Source organism: Bufo gargarizans, chromosome 9 (assembly GCF_014858855.1).
Source record: "Bufo gargarizans isolate SCDJY-AF-19 chromosome 9, ASM1485885v1, whole genome shotgun sequence".
Lineage (NCBI taxonomy): Eukaryota > Metazoa > Chordata > Amphibia > Anura > Bufonidae > Bufo > Bufo gargarizans.
This window is the reverse complement of record NC_058088.1, coordinates 191765031-191779338: the sequence shown is the minus strand read 5'-3', so window position 1 is coordinate 191779338 and position 14308 is coordinate 191765031. Positions and strand designations below refer to the sequence as shown.

Below are 14308 nucleotides of genomic sequence, written 5' to 3'. Positions count from 1 at the left end.
TAGCTCCAAAATTCGGTGGCAGAGTTCGTAGTTCCTTTTGCAACCGAGAGTGGGAGACGAGGGGAACACACAGCAGTTCCAACAGAGGCAGGGCAACACTCTCCAAAGACTGGGACAGTTTCATGACACCCCGCCAGCAGCCTCACCCTGATGCGCGGCCTAGAGTCACAAAGAGGGAAACATTTTGGAAGATGGTGAAGGAGTACGTAGCAAACCGTATCAGCGTCCTCAGTGATCCCTCTGTGCCTTACAACTACTGGGTGTCTAAGCTGGACACGTGGCACGAACTGGCGCTCTACGCCTTGGAGGGGCTGGCCTGCCCTGCTGCCAGCGTTTTATCACAGCGGGTATTTAGTGCTGCTGGCGGCATAATAACTGATAAGCGCATCCGCATGTCAACTGAAAATGCTGACAGGTTGACTCTTATCAAAATGAAAAAGGCCTGGATTGCCTCTGACTTCTCTACTCCACCAGAGGAAAGCAGCTGAACATAAAGGCACTTTAAATGTTTTTTGTATAATGTACTGAATACACTGCATTCCCATGTACCCCTTCCACCACAAAAAAGGGTATATGGTTCAATCTTCCTTTTCTCATCCTTCTCCTCCTCTTCCATCATATCAACATGATGCTTATTAGTCTTCCCTAGCTCTTAATGTTGTAGAGGGTCAGCTCACCTGCAAGCCCTCGCATATAATTTTCTAGAGGGTCAGCTCACCAGCAGTCCCTCACCTACAATCTTTTAGAGGGCCAGCACACCTGCAGGCCCTCGCATATAATGTTTTAGATGGTCAGCTCACCTGCAGGCCCTCACCTACAATCACCTGCAGGGCCTTGCATATAATGTTCTAGAGGGTCAGCTAACCAGCAGGCCCTCACCTACAATCTTTTAGACGGCCAACTCACCTGCAGGCCCTTGCATGTAATGTTTTAGAGGGTCAGCTCTTCTGCAGGCCCTTGCATATAACGTTATAGAGCAGGGGTGGCCAACCCACGGCTCTAGAGCCTCATGCAGCTCTTTGCCACTTCAAGTGCGGCTCTTGCAGTGGAGATGGGAAGCAGCTGCGCAGCCTAATAGAGAACATGGCATGTGCCGCTCTCAGCGCCTACCATGTTCTCTTCACTAGCACAGTGGAGAAGGAGGGAGTCCCTCCCTCTCCACTGTGATGCGGCTGCTGCTGCCACTAATGGGGATAGCAGGGAGGAGAAGGGGAGCCCTGTGGCCACTGCACCACCAATGAATGTAATTAATTCAAGAATAAGAAGCAGCGAGTGCCTGTGGCAGTATCACATACCCGGCACCTGGCCTCAATAACAGGGCATGTGATCCGCCGAACTGCGGAAATTAATACCCTTTTATTGAGGCCGGGTGCCGGGTATGTGATATCGCCGCCGGCGCACGCTGCTTCCTATACTTGAATTAATGTGTTAATTACATTCATTGGTGGTGCAGTGCCCCCTCCATCCAGTATTATAAATTCTAACTATTGGTGGCACAGTGCCCCCCCCCCCCCAAGTATTAGTATCATTGGTGGCAGTGGCCACAAGGTCCCTCCCCCCTCTTCATTGGTGGAAGTTTCGATCGGAGCCCCAGCAGTGTAATCCTGGGGCTCCGATCTGTTACCATGGCAGCCAGGACGCTACTGAAGTCCTGGCTGCCATGGTAAGCTCCTTGCTGCTGTGTGTACTATGCACAGAGCAGCAGGGATAGTGTAAAGTTCTATTCAACCGAATAGATCTCTAGGGGGCTAATAATAAATACAAAAATAAAAATACAAAAAGTTTAAATTGCTCCCTTTCCCAATTTTACATATAAAATTTACAAACAATAAAAAATATACATAATACATATCGCCATGCCCAAAAAAGTGTCAACTATTTAAATATTTATTAAAAAATATTTCTTGTGGGGTGAAAGCCATAACAGAAAAAAAAAAATCACAACCGCGCGATGTATAGCTTGTGGCTCCTTTTTTTTTCCTCTGGCTCTTTGTGTCCGTAAGGTTGGCCACCCCTGTTTTAGAGGGTCAGCTCATGAGCAGGCCCTCAACCATAATGTTTTATAGGGTCAGCTCAAAAGGCCCTCACCTACAATCTTTCAGAGGGTCAGCTCACCTGCAGGCCCTTGCATATAATGTTTTTGAGGGTCAGCTCACCAGCAGGCCCTCGCATATAATGTTTTTGAGAATCAGCTCACCAGAAGGCCCTCAACCATAATGTTTTACAGGGTCAGCTTACCAGCAGGCCCTCACCTACAATCTTTTAGAGGATCAGTTCACCAGCAGGCCCTCGCATATAATGTTTTTTTAGAATCATCTCACCAGCAGGCCAACAACCATAATGTTTTACAGGATCAGCTCACCAGTAGGCCCTCACCTACAATCTTTTTGAGGGTCAGCTCACATTCAGGCCCACGCATATAATGTTTTTGAGGGTCAGTTCACCAGCAGGCCCTCAACCATAATGTTTTACAGGGTCAGCTTACCAGCAGGCAATCACCTACAATCTTTTAGAGGGGCAGCTCACCAGCGGGCCCTCGCATATAATGTTTTTTGAGAATCAGCTTACCTGCAGGCCCTCAACCATAATATTTTACAGGGTCAGCTCACCAGTAGGCCCTCACCTACAATTTTTTGGAGGGTCAGCTCACCTGTGGGCCCTTGCATATAATGTTTTTAAGGGTCAGCTCAAAAGAAGGCCCTCAACCATACTGTTTTACAGGGTCAGCTCAAAAGCAGGCTCTCTCCTACAATCTTTTAGAGGGTCAGCTCACCAGAAGGCTTTCACCTACAATCTTTTAGAGGGTCAGCTCACCTGCAGGCCCTTGCATATAATGTTTTTGAGGGTCAGCTCACCAGCAGGCCCTCAACCATAATGTTTTACAGAGTCAGCTTACCAGCAGGCCGTCACCTACAATCTTTTAGAGGGTCAGCTCACCTGCAGGCCCTTGCATATAATGTTTTTAAGGGTCAGCTCAAAAGAAGGCCCTCAACCATACTGTTTTACAGGGTCAGCTCAAAAGCAGTCCCTCACCTACAATCTTTTAGAGGGTCAGCTCACCAGAAGGCTTTCACCTACAATCTTTTAGAGGGTCAGCTCACCTGCAGGCCCTCGCATATAATGTTTTTGAGGGTCAGCTCAAAAGCAGGCCCTCAACCATAATGTTTTACAGGGTCAGCTCACCCCAAGCCCTCGCTCATAATTTTTTCAATGGTTAACTAAGCAGCAGGGACTCGCCCATAATTTTTTCAATGGTCATCTCAGCAGCAGGCACTCGCCCCTAATGGTTTAGAGGGTCAGCTCTGTAGCAGACCCTCACCCCTAATATTTTAGATGGTCAGATCAGTAGCAGGCCCTCACCCGTAACGTTTTAGAGGGTCACCAGCAGGCCCTTGCTCCTAATGTTTTTGAGGGTCACCAGCAGGCCATCAATCATAATTTATAAAAGGGTGTATGATGCCCTTCGTTATGTGTAATAAAGGGTGTATTGGAGTGCCGGTTCCTTGTAATTTTTGGCAGCACTTGTACTTTATATACAAGTAAATATCTAGGAAAGAATATTTCCTAAAATTTTTTCCTCTAAAATCGATTTAATCTTCGGTTTTGTATGGCGTACTACTCGGACAACATCGTTCCCAGCAGCGACCTGGGAGTCCAAGATGGATCCAGACATCCTCCCTATGCTGTTCCCGAACAATTTCGGTGGTGTTTCCATCAATGTCTGACCTTTTCCTTTGAACCAGACACCCTCCCCTCTTCAGAGCGGGGGTGCCTGGTTTAAAGCTCAGGTTCTCCCATTGACTTCCATTGTGCTCAGGTGCTCGATACAGCACTCGAGCATCCCGAGGTCTTTGATCCGTGCACCAGAGCACCCGAGCACTTTGGTGCTCGATCAACACTACTTATTATCACTGCACTACAGGACAATCCAGAGGGAGGAGCTTATTATCACAGCACTACAGCCCAGGCCAGAGGGGGGAGCTTATTATCACAGCACTACAGCACAGCCCAGAGGGAGGAGCTTATTATCACAGCACTACAGGACAGCCCAGAGGGAGGAGCTTATCACTACAGTATGCACATTGTGCATATTTTAATCAATTTGTATAAGCCCATCAGTCCTGGAAGTAAACAGAGTTTTTAGTACTATGCCTTTAAGAAGCAGACATAATGATGGGCTAGTGATTGTCATTTATAGGGAGCCAGTGTCCATTAGACCACAGCACGATCGCTATTGATTGCAGTTTATGAAGATGATACATGGCTGGGATCCATATTTTTTAACACCCTCCCCTTGCCGTGCTCATGGGGGCAGTGTGCTTAACCCCTTAAGGACTCAGCCCTATTTCACCTTAAGGACTTGGCCATTTTTTGCAAATCTGACCAGTGTCAATTTAAGTGCTCATAACTTTAAAACGCTTTGACTTACCCAGGCCGTTCTGAGATTGTTTTTTCGTCACATATTGTACTTCATAACACTGCTAAAATTGGGTCAAAAAAGTGAATTTTTTTGCATAAAAAAATACAATTTTTACCAAAAATTTCGAAAAATTAGCAAATTTCAAAGTTTCAGTTTCTATACTTCTGTAATACATAGTAATACCCCCAAAAATTGTGATGATTTTACATTCCCCATATGACTACTTCATGTTTGTAGCATTTTGGGAATGATATTTTATTTTTTGGGGATGTTACAAGGCTTAGAAGTTTAGAAGCAAATTTTGAAATTTTTCTGAAATCTTCAAAATCCCACTTTTTATAGACCAGTTCAGGTTTGAAGTCATATTGTGGGGCTTAGATAATAGAAACCTCCCAGAAATGACCCCATTCTAGAAACTACACCCCTCAAGGTATTCAAAACTGTTTTTTCAAACTTTATTAACCCTTTAGGTGTTCCACAAGAGTTAATGGCAGATGGAGAAACAATTTCGAAATTTCTATTTTTTGGAAAATTTTCCAATATAATCAATTTTTTCCAGGAGTAAAACAAGGGTTAACTGCCAAACAAAACTCAAAATGGGTTGCCCTGATTCTGTAGTTTGCAGAAACACCCCATATGTGGTCGTAAACTACTGTTTGGCCGAACGGGAGCACATAGAAGGAGGGGAACACCATATGGGTTTTGGAAGGCAGATTTTGCAGGACTGGTTTTGTTTATACCATGTCCCATTTCAAGCCCCCTGTTGCACCCCTAGAATAGAAATTTCAAAAAAGTGACTCCATCTAAGAAAGTACACCCCTCAAGGTATTCAAAACTGGGTTTAGAAACTTTGTTAACCCTTTAGGTGTTCCACAAGAGTTAATGGCAGATGGAGAAACAATTTTGAAATGTCTATTTTTTGGAAAATTTTCCAATATAATCAATTTTTTCCAGGAGTAAAACAAAGGTTAACTGCCAAACAAAACTCAAAATGGGTTCCCCTGATTCTGTTGTTTGCAGAAACACCCCATATGTGGTTGTAAACTACTGTTTGGCCGAACAGGAGCACATAGAAGGAGGGGAACACCATATGGGTTTTGGAAGGCAGATTTTGCAGGACTGGTTTTGTTTATACCATGTCCCATTTGAAGCCCCCTGTTGCACCCCTAGAATAGAAATTTCAAAAAAGTGACTCCATCTAAGAAAGTACACCCCTCAAGGTATTCAAAATTGGGGTTACAAACTTTGTTAACCCTTTAGGTGTTTCACAAGAGTTAATGGCAGATGGAGAAACAATTTTGAAATGTCAATTTTTGGAAAATTTTCCAATATAATCAATTTTTTCCAGGAGTAAAACAAGGGTTAACTGCCAAACAAAACTCAAAATGGGTTGCCCTGATTCTGTAGTTTGCAGAAACACCCCATATGTGGTTGTAAACTACTGTTTGGCCGAACAGGAGCACATAGAAGGAGGGGAATACCATATGGGTTTTGGAAGGCAGATTTTGCAGGACTGGTTTTGTTTATACCATGTCCCATTTGAAGCCCCCTGTTGCACCCCTAGAATAGAAATTTCAAAAAAGTGACTCCATCTAAGAAAGTACACCCCTCAAGGTATTCAAAACTGGGGTTACAAACTTTGTTAACCCTTTAGGTGTTTCACAAGAGTTAATGGCAGATGGAGAAACAATTTTGAAATGTCTATTTTTTGGAAAATTTTCCAATATAATCAATTTTTTCCAGGAGTAAAACAAGGGTTAACTGCCAAAAAAAACTCAAAATGGGTTGCCCTGATTCTGTAGTTTGCAGAAACACCCCATATGTGGTTGTAAACTACTGTTTGGCCGAACAGGAGCACATAGAAGGAGGGGAACACCATATGGGTTTTGGAAGGCAGATTTTGCAGGACTGGTTTTGTTTATACCATGTCCCATTTGAAGCCCCCTGTTGCACCCCTAGAATAGAAATTTCAAAAAAGTGACTCCATCTAAGAAAGTACACCCCTCAAGGTATTCAAAACTGGGGTTACAAACTTTGTTAACCCTTTAGGTGTTCCACAAGAGTTAATGGCAGATGGAGAAACAATTTTGAAATTTCTATTTTTTGGAAAATTTTCCAATTTAACCCTTACTTTATTACTGGAAAAAATGGGTTAACAGCCAAACAAAACTCAAAATGAGTTGCCCTGATTCTGTAGTTTGCAGAAACACCCCATATGTGGTCGTAAACTACGGTTTGGCCGAACGGCAGGACATAGAAGAAGGGGAACGGTTTTTGGAAGGCAGATTTTGCTGGACTGGTTTACTTACACCATGTACCCTTTCAAGCCCCCTGATGCACCCCTAGAGTAGAAACTCCATAAAAGTGACCCCATCTAGGAAACTACGGGATAAGGGGGTTGTTGTTTTGGGACTATTTTAGGGGTAAACTATGATTTTTGGTTGCTCTATATTACTCTTTTTTGAGGCAATGTAACAAAAAAATTCTAAAATTGTTTCTACATTCGCTATTTAGTTTGTGGAACACCTAAAGGGTTAACATAGTTTGTAAAGTAACTTTTGAATACCTTGAGGGGTGTAGTTTCTTAGATGGGGTCACTTTTTTGGAGTTTCTAGTCTAGGCTACATCAGGGGGGGCTTCTAATGGGACATGGTGTCAAAAAAAAAACTGTCCATCAAAATCTGCCTTCCAGAAACCGTATGGAGTTCCCTTCGTTCTATGCCCTGCGGCTATATAGCCATTTACGACCACATATGGGGTGTTTCTGCAAACTACAGAATCGGGGCAATAAATATTGAGTTTTGTTTGGCTGTTAACCCTTGCTTTATTACCGGCAAAAAGGATTCAAATGGAAATTTTGCCCAAAAATTGTTGTTTTGGCACCGTTTTTTTTTTATATTTTTAACACCGTTCATCCGAGGCGTTTGGTCAAAAGTTATTTTTATAGCGACGACTTTTACGCACGCGACGATGCCCAATATGTATGGCTCTCAGACTTTGGAGACACTAAGCAGGCATCCTAAAACTGCGGCCCACCAGATGTTGTAAAACTGCAATTCCCACCATGCCCTGCTGATGGCTGTAGGTTTTTCTGGGCATGCTGGGAGTTATAGTTTTACAACATCTGGAGGGCCGCAGTTTGAGGATGCCTGCACTAAAACTAATATTTTTTGGGGAAAAAAAAATGTTTTCGTGTCTCCAAAGGCTGAGAGCCATAGTTTTTTATGTTCTCTAGTGGACTGTTGGGGATTATAAAAATTTAGTACTCCATGGGAGTGTGATACTCCCTGAAGCAATCGATAACGCAGAGGCCCGGATGATCGGGGCACGTGTCGCACTGAGTGGTGGTGTCCTTCCGTATCCCCTCCTGCGACACACTCTGCACTTTTTTTGGGTTCGTCCCTTCTTTCCAGTATGGGGGACCACACCTGGAAAGTGTTGGCCAGGGACGATCCGGACGCCTACAGTTCCCGAGGTACTCCGGCCTGCTCTTTCCCGGTCCGAAAAGATCAGGTCCTTGAGGACTGCCTCATAGAACTGGAGGAATGTCCCTGTGCTGCCAGCGCTTCGGGATAGTACAAAAGAGTTGTACATGGCAACCTGCACCAAGTAGACCGCAACTTTTTTGTACCATGCCCGGGTTTGCGCATGGCGTTATATGGCGTGAGGACTTGATCAGAGAGATCAACTCCTCCCATATACCGATTGTAGTCGACGATACAATCGGGCTTGAGGACCGTTGCCGTGGTACCTCGCACAGAGACTGGGGTGGTGCCGTTACCGTGGATTGTGGACAGCATAAGGACATCCCTCTTGTCCTTATACCTGACCAGCAACAGGTTTCCACTGGTAAGTGCACGGGTCTCACCCCTGGGGATAGGTACCTGGAGGGGGTAGGCAGGGAGGCCGCGTTGATTTTTCCGCACGGTCCCACAAGCGAACGTGGATCTGGCGGCAAGGGACCTGAACAAGGGAATGCTGGTATAAAAGTTATCCACGTACAAGTGGTAACCCTTATCCAGCAGTGGGTACATAAGGTCCCACACGAGTTTCCCGCTAACACCCAGAGTGGGGGGACATTCTGGGGGTTGAATACGGGAATCTCGCCCCTCGTACACACGAAATTTGTAAGTGTACCCTGAGGTACTCTCACAAATTTTGTATAGCTTCACGCCATACCTCGCCCGCTTTGTGGGAATATATTGGCGGAAACTGAGTCTCCCCTTGAACGCAACGAGAGACTCATCAACCGCGACCTCCCTTCCAGGTACGTAGGCCTGCTGAAATGTGGCCCCAAAGTGATCGATGACCGGCCGTATCTTATACAGCCGGTCATAGGCAGGATCACCTCGGGGTGGACATGCTGCATTATCGGAATAATGCAGACATTTCCGGATGGCCTCAAACCGGGGACGTGTCATGACCATACTGTACAGTGGGGTCTGGTATAGGACGTCCCCACTCCAGTAATGCCTGACACTGGGTTTTTTGACCAGGCCCATATGCAGCATGAGGCCCCAAAATGTCCTCATCTCGGCTGCACTGACCGGCGTCCAGCCACCGGGTCTAGACAAAAATGAGCCTGGGTTTTGAGCGACGAACTGTTGGGCGTACAGATTCGTCTGCTCCACCATCAGATTCACCAGTGGGTTACTGAAAAAAAAACTAAAATAGTCTATTTCAGTAAACCCCACTGTGGGAATCTGGATTCCAGGATTGCCAGCAAAATCCGGAATCTCAGGCTCAAAGTCCACTGGGGGACACCAGCTAAGTTCATCGGCAGGGGGCTCCGGTGAACTTATTTGGTGGGCCGGGAAACCAGTACGAACCCCAGGGCGGCTCGTACTAGGGTGGGCCACAGGATCCCTAGCATGTGGGGCCCCTGGCTCCGCCTGGCGGCGTCTCCGCCGCCTTGGTGGCTCATCGTCATCCGATGATGATGAGGAGGATGCGGATGATAAAAGGAATGTGGGGTCATCCTCATCCTCACTGGGGCTCTCAGAGTCTGAGGCAATCTGGGCATATGCCTCCTCGGCCGAGAACACCCGGCGGGCCATGGGTGTGTGTGCGTGTAGGTGTGCGTGTGTGGCAAACTTTATTATATGTGCGTGTGTGTGGGGGCAATGGGTGTTCGCGTACTAAAAAAGGCAAGAAAAAAAGGGCAAGTGTTAGGAAAAAAAGTTAAAACTTGCTGATCAGCGGTACAAGGCTGATCAGCGGTGGGGTGGTGGGGCGCTAACAGTGGGGTGGCGGGCGCTAACAGTGGACGGACGCTAAAAAGTGCCGACCAGTCAGTGCACGCAGAAAAAAAAAAAGGGGGCTGGTGGTGAAGTGGGGGGGGGAGGGGCTGGTGGGGGGCTGGGGGGGGGGGGAGGGGCTGGTGGGGGGTGGGGGGGCTGGTGGTGGTGGGGGGCTGGTAGGGGGGGGCAAGTGGCAGGGGGGAGGCTGGGGTCTGATAGATGGATCAAAAAAGTTAGGAATAAAAGTTTTGTTTTTTTTCTAACTAACTTTTCCCTTCTTTCCCTGCCTAACGGTGCCTCTCCCTCACTGACCCTAACCTACCTGGGTGGCGATGGGTGCAGGAGGGTGATGGATGGCGATTAGGGGGAGCTGGTGCTGGAGCTGGTGCTGGACGATGCTGCCGGGTGCTCGTGCAGAACAGGAAGAGGAGGGGAGAGAGGAGCGCAGGAAGTTTGAATCTCGCGCCTCTCTCCCCTGCACCAATCAGCACCCTGGACAGCAGTGTTCAGCACCAGGGCCAGCACCGCCTCCTCAAATCCTCGGACTGCGATTGGTGGTGTATAATTACGCCACCGATCGCAGTCTTTTTCCGGTTCATCGGGTCACAGGACACCCGAATGGACCGGAAACGCAGAAAACCGCAGGTCTGAATTGACCTGCGGTTTTCTGCGATCGCCGATACGGGGGGGTCAAATGACCCCCCCCTGCGTTGTTACGGGATGCCGGCTGAATGATTTCAGCCGGCATCCCGTTCCGATTAACCCCCGCGGCGCCGGAATACCGATACGCCCTGCGTCCTTAAGGGGTTAAAGATGCGAGAAGACATTAAAAAGGCTGTGTATTCTCTACATTTACCACCATAGTCATAGTGCTGGCTCAGCTTGGTTGCTGCAGTCACATTTTGCTAGAAGATTCTTAAATGACAGCGGTGAATGATTAGGATCGCAGCTGACCTTCAGCGCCAAATTGTAAAGGTAAACTGACCATATTTAACCAGTTGAATGTTACTGTTTAGAGTCAGATTACCCCTTTTATTTGCTCGGGCTCCTTGGTGTGGGTGATATCTCAGCATTACACTTACAAAAATTACGAGTGGCCATGCAAAAAAGATAATAAAAAATTACACAAATTTCACCAAAGAATGTCAATATAGTAAATACAATGTCTCAATTCAAAAACTATTTTACAAGTCATCGCATGGCCATTGTAATAAGCTTCATAGGAATGGCAGCAATATCTGTACAGACACAATCAGGTTCAAGTATCATCCATGAGGAGTAACATGGAAGATTCTCGAGATACGAGAACTCAAGAACAAAGAGGTTTAAGATAATATGCGGGAGGATGAGGACTATAGAAGAATTAGAGATATTGCATAAAAACCCTCAACCTCCAATCCGCTGTGTGGAGTGTCACCGGTTGTCACGTACTTTGGCATATTCCTTAGGCAAATCAATAAATCTCCTTCTCGACTACGGCTGGGTTTCCGTAGTAGTAGTTCCAGGAATACTCTGGAGACAGGACCTTGGTGGGTTTGTAATACAGGAAATATCTGTTGAGATAACTTTCATCATGCCACTGAGCTTCTATGTTTATAGCTTTATCGGACAGCATGGCGTGGTGGCAATGGTTGGTCAACTTGTAGATCTCTTCCACTGTGCCTCCAAAATGGGCCCCCGTGTAATAGAAATCGCCCTCGTCTTCAGGGATGCAACCTGCAGACTGAGGTCTCCTTTCATTGGTAAACTTCTTGCGAGACGATGTGAAAAAACCCGGATGGATGACACCATAAACATCACTGAGGATCTCAACCCCAACCTGGTCTGCGAAGACCATGTCCACATCTAAACACACCAGATAGTCCACCTCATTGACAAACCGATCATCGATGAAGTCTCGAATGATCTGCATCCTCCTCATGGTGATGTCCTGCCATCTTTTGTAGGCTGGGACCTCCAGGACAACCAGATTTCTCTTTTCACTCAGTGTAATGTTGGGGATGGCAGTGGGCTGGTCGGTCATTACATAATAAGTGAACCGGTGTCCAGTCATGAAAACCTTCTCAGCTGTGTCCAGAAAATGTTTGATAAACTTGGTGTACCGAAAAAAGAGAACAGAAAAAATGGTCAGAAAACATGTGGTTTATAAAGAAAAGTATTATAGTAGTTATATTCTTGTACATAGGAGGCAGTATTATAGTAGTTATATTGTTGTACATAGGAGCAGTATTATAGTAGTTATATTCTTGTACATAGGAGGCAGCATTATAGTAGTTATATTCTTGTACATAGGAGCAGTATTATAGTAGTTATATTCTTGTACATAGGAGGCAGTATTATAGTAGTTATATCCTTGTACATAGGAGGCAGTATTATAGTAGTTATATTCTTGTACATAGGAGGCAGTATTATAGTAGTTATATTCTTGTACATAGGAGCAGTATTATAGTAGTTATATCCTTGTACATAGGAGGCAGTATTATAGTAGTTATATTCTTGTACATAGGAGGCAGTATTATAGTAGTTATATTCTTGTACATATGAGCAGTATTATAGCAGTTATATTCTTGTACATAGGAGGCAGCATTATAGTAGTTATATTCTTGTACATAGGAGGCAGTATTATAGTAGTTATATTCTTGTACATAGGAGCAGTATTATAGTAGTTATATTCTTGTACATAGGAGCAGTATTATAGTAGTTATATTCTTGTATGTAGGAGGCAGTATTATAGTAGTTATATTCTTGTACGTAGGAGGCAGTATTATAGTAGTTATATTCTTGTACATAGGAGGCAGTATTATAGTAGTTATATTCTTGTACATAGGAGGCAGTATTATAGTAGTTATATTCTTGTACATAGGAGTAGTATTATAGCAGTTATATTCTTGTACATAGGAGCAGTATTATAGTAGTTATATTCTTGTACATAGGAGCAGTATTATAGTAGTTATATTCTTGTACGTAGGAGGCAGTATTATAGTAGTTATATTCTTGTACGTAGGAGGCAGTATTATAGTAGTTATATTCTTGTACATAGGAGGCAGTATTATAGTAGTTATATTCTTGTACATAGGAGGCAGTATTATAGTAGTTATATTCTTGTACATAGAAGTAGTATTATAGCAGTTATATTCTTGTACATAGGAGCAGTATTATAGTAGTTATATTCTTGTACATAGAAGTAGTATTATAGCAGTTATATTCTTGTACATAGGAGCAGTATTATAGTAGTTATATTCTTGTACATAGGAGGCAGTATTATAGTAGTTATATTCTTGTACACAGGAGCAGTATTATAGTAGTTATATCTTTGTACATAGGAGGCAGTATTATAGTAGTTATATTCTTGTACATAGGAGGCAGTATTATAGTAGTTATATTCTTGTACATAGAAGTAGTATTATAGCAGTTATATTCTTGTACATAGGATGCAGTATTATAGTAGTTATATTCTTGTACATAGGAGGCAGTATTATAGTAGTTATATTCTTGTACATAGGAGGCAGTATTATAGTAGTTATATTCTTGTACATAGGAGTAGTATTATAGCAGTTATATTCTTGTACATAGGAGCAGTATTATAGTAGTTATATTCTTGTACATAGGAGCAGTATTATAGTAGTTATATTCTTCTACGTAGGAGGCAGTATTATAGTAGTTATATTCTTGTACATAGGAGGCAGTATTATAGTAGTTATATTCTTGTACATAGGAGGCAGTATTATAGTAGTTATATTCTTGTACATAGGAGGCAGTATTATAGTAGTTATATTCTTGTACATAGGCGGCAGTATTATAGCAGTTATATTCTTGTACATAGGAGCAGTATTATAGTAGTTATATCCTTGTACATAGGAGGCAGTATTATAGTAGTTATATTCTTGTACATAGAAGTAGTATTATAGCAGTTATATTCTTGTACATAGGAGCAGTATTATAGTAGTTATATTCTTGTACATAGGAGCAGTATTATAGTAGGTATATTCTTGTACACAGGAGGCAGTATTATAGTAGTTATATTCTTGTATATAGGAGGCAGTATTATAGTAGTTATATTCTTGTACATAGGAGGCAGTATTATAGTAGTTATATTCCTGTACATAGGAGCAGTATTATAGTAGTTCTATTCTTGTATATAGGATGCAGTATTATAGTAGTTATATTCTTGTACATAGGAGGCAGTATTATAGTAGTTATATTCTTGTACATAGGAGCAGTGTTATAGTAGTTATATTCTTGTACATAGGAGCAGTGTTATAGTAGTTATATTCTTGTACATAGGAGGCAGTATTATAGTAGTTATATTCTTGTACATAGGAGCAGTATTATAGTAGTTATATTCTTGTACATAGGAACAGTATTATAGTAGTTATATTCTTGTACATAGGAACAGTATTATAGTAGTTATATTCTTGTACATAGGAGCAGTATTATAGTAGTTATACTATATAGAATGTATATAGAATGAGTGTGAATTGTCTGGATTTCCTTACTTTCTAATAGCAAACACAGTCAGTCCAATGTGAACTCTTCTCTTGTGGAATTGTGCGTTGAGTATGTCTATATTGAAGAGTCTATTCCATACAATCGGCGCTAGCCATGGAGTCACCGTGAGAACACCTGTCCGTCTGGCAGAGAGAAGAGC

General features: G+C 43.6%; 1 protein-coding gene and 1 pseudogene across 1 annotated transcript in view; both read right to left on the bottom strand.

The window, feature by feature from the left end:
- Window positions 1-14308, bottom strand: part of LOC122945936 (histo-blood group ABO system transferase-like) — a 76390-nt gene that overhangs the window by 29148 nt on the left and 32934 nt on the right. Inside the window, exon 6 of the mRNA XM_044305160.1 lies at window positions 14157-14291. Coding sequence (XP_044161095.1) covers window positions 14157-14291 — 135 coding nt within the window. The remainder of the gene's footprint in view (window positions 1-14156; window positions 14292-14308) is intronic.
- On the bottom strand, window positions 10701-11762 carry LOC122945937 (annotated as a pseudogene).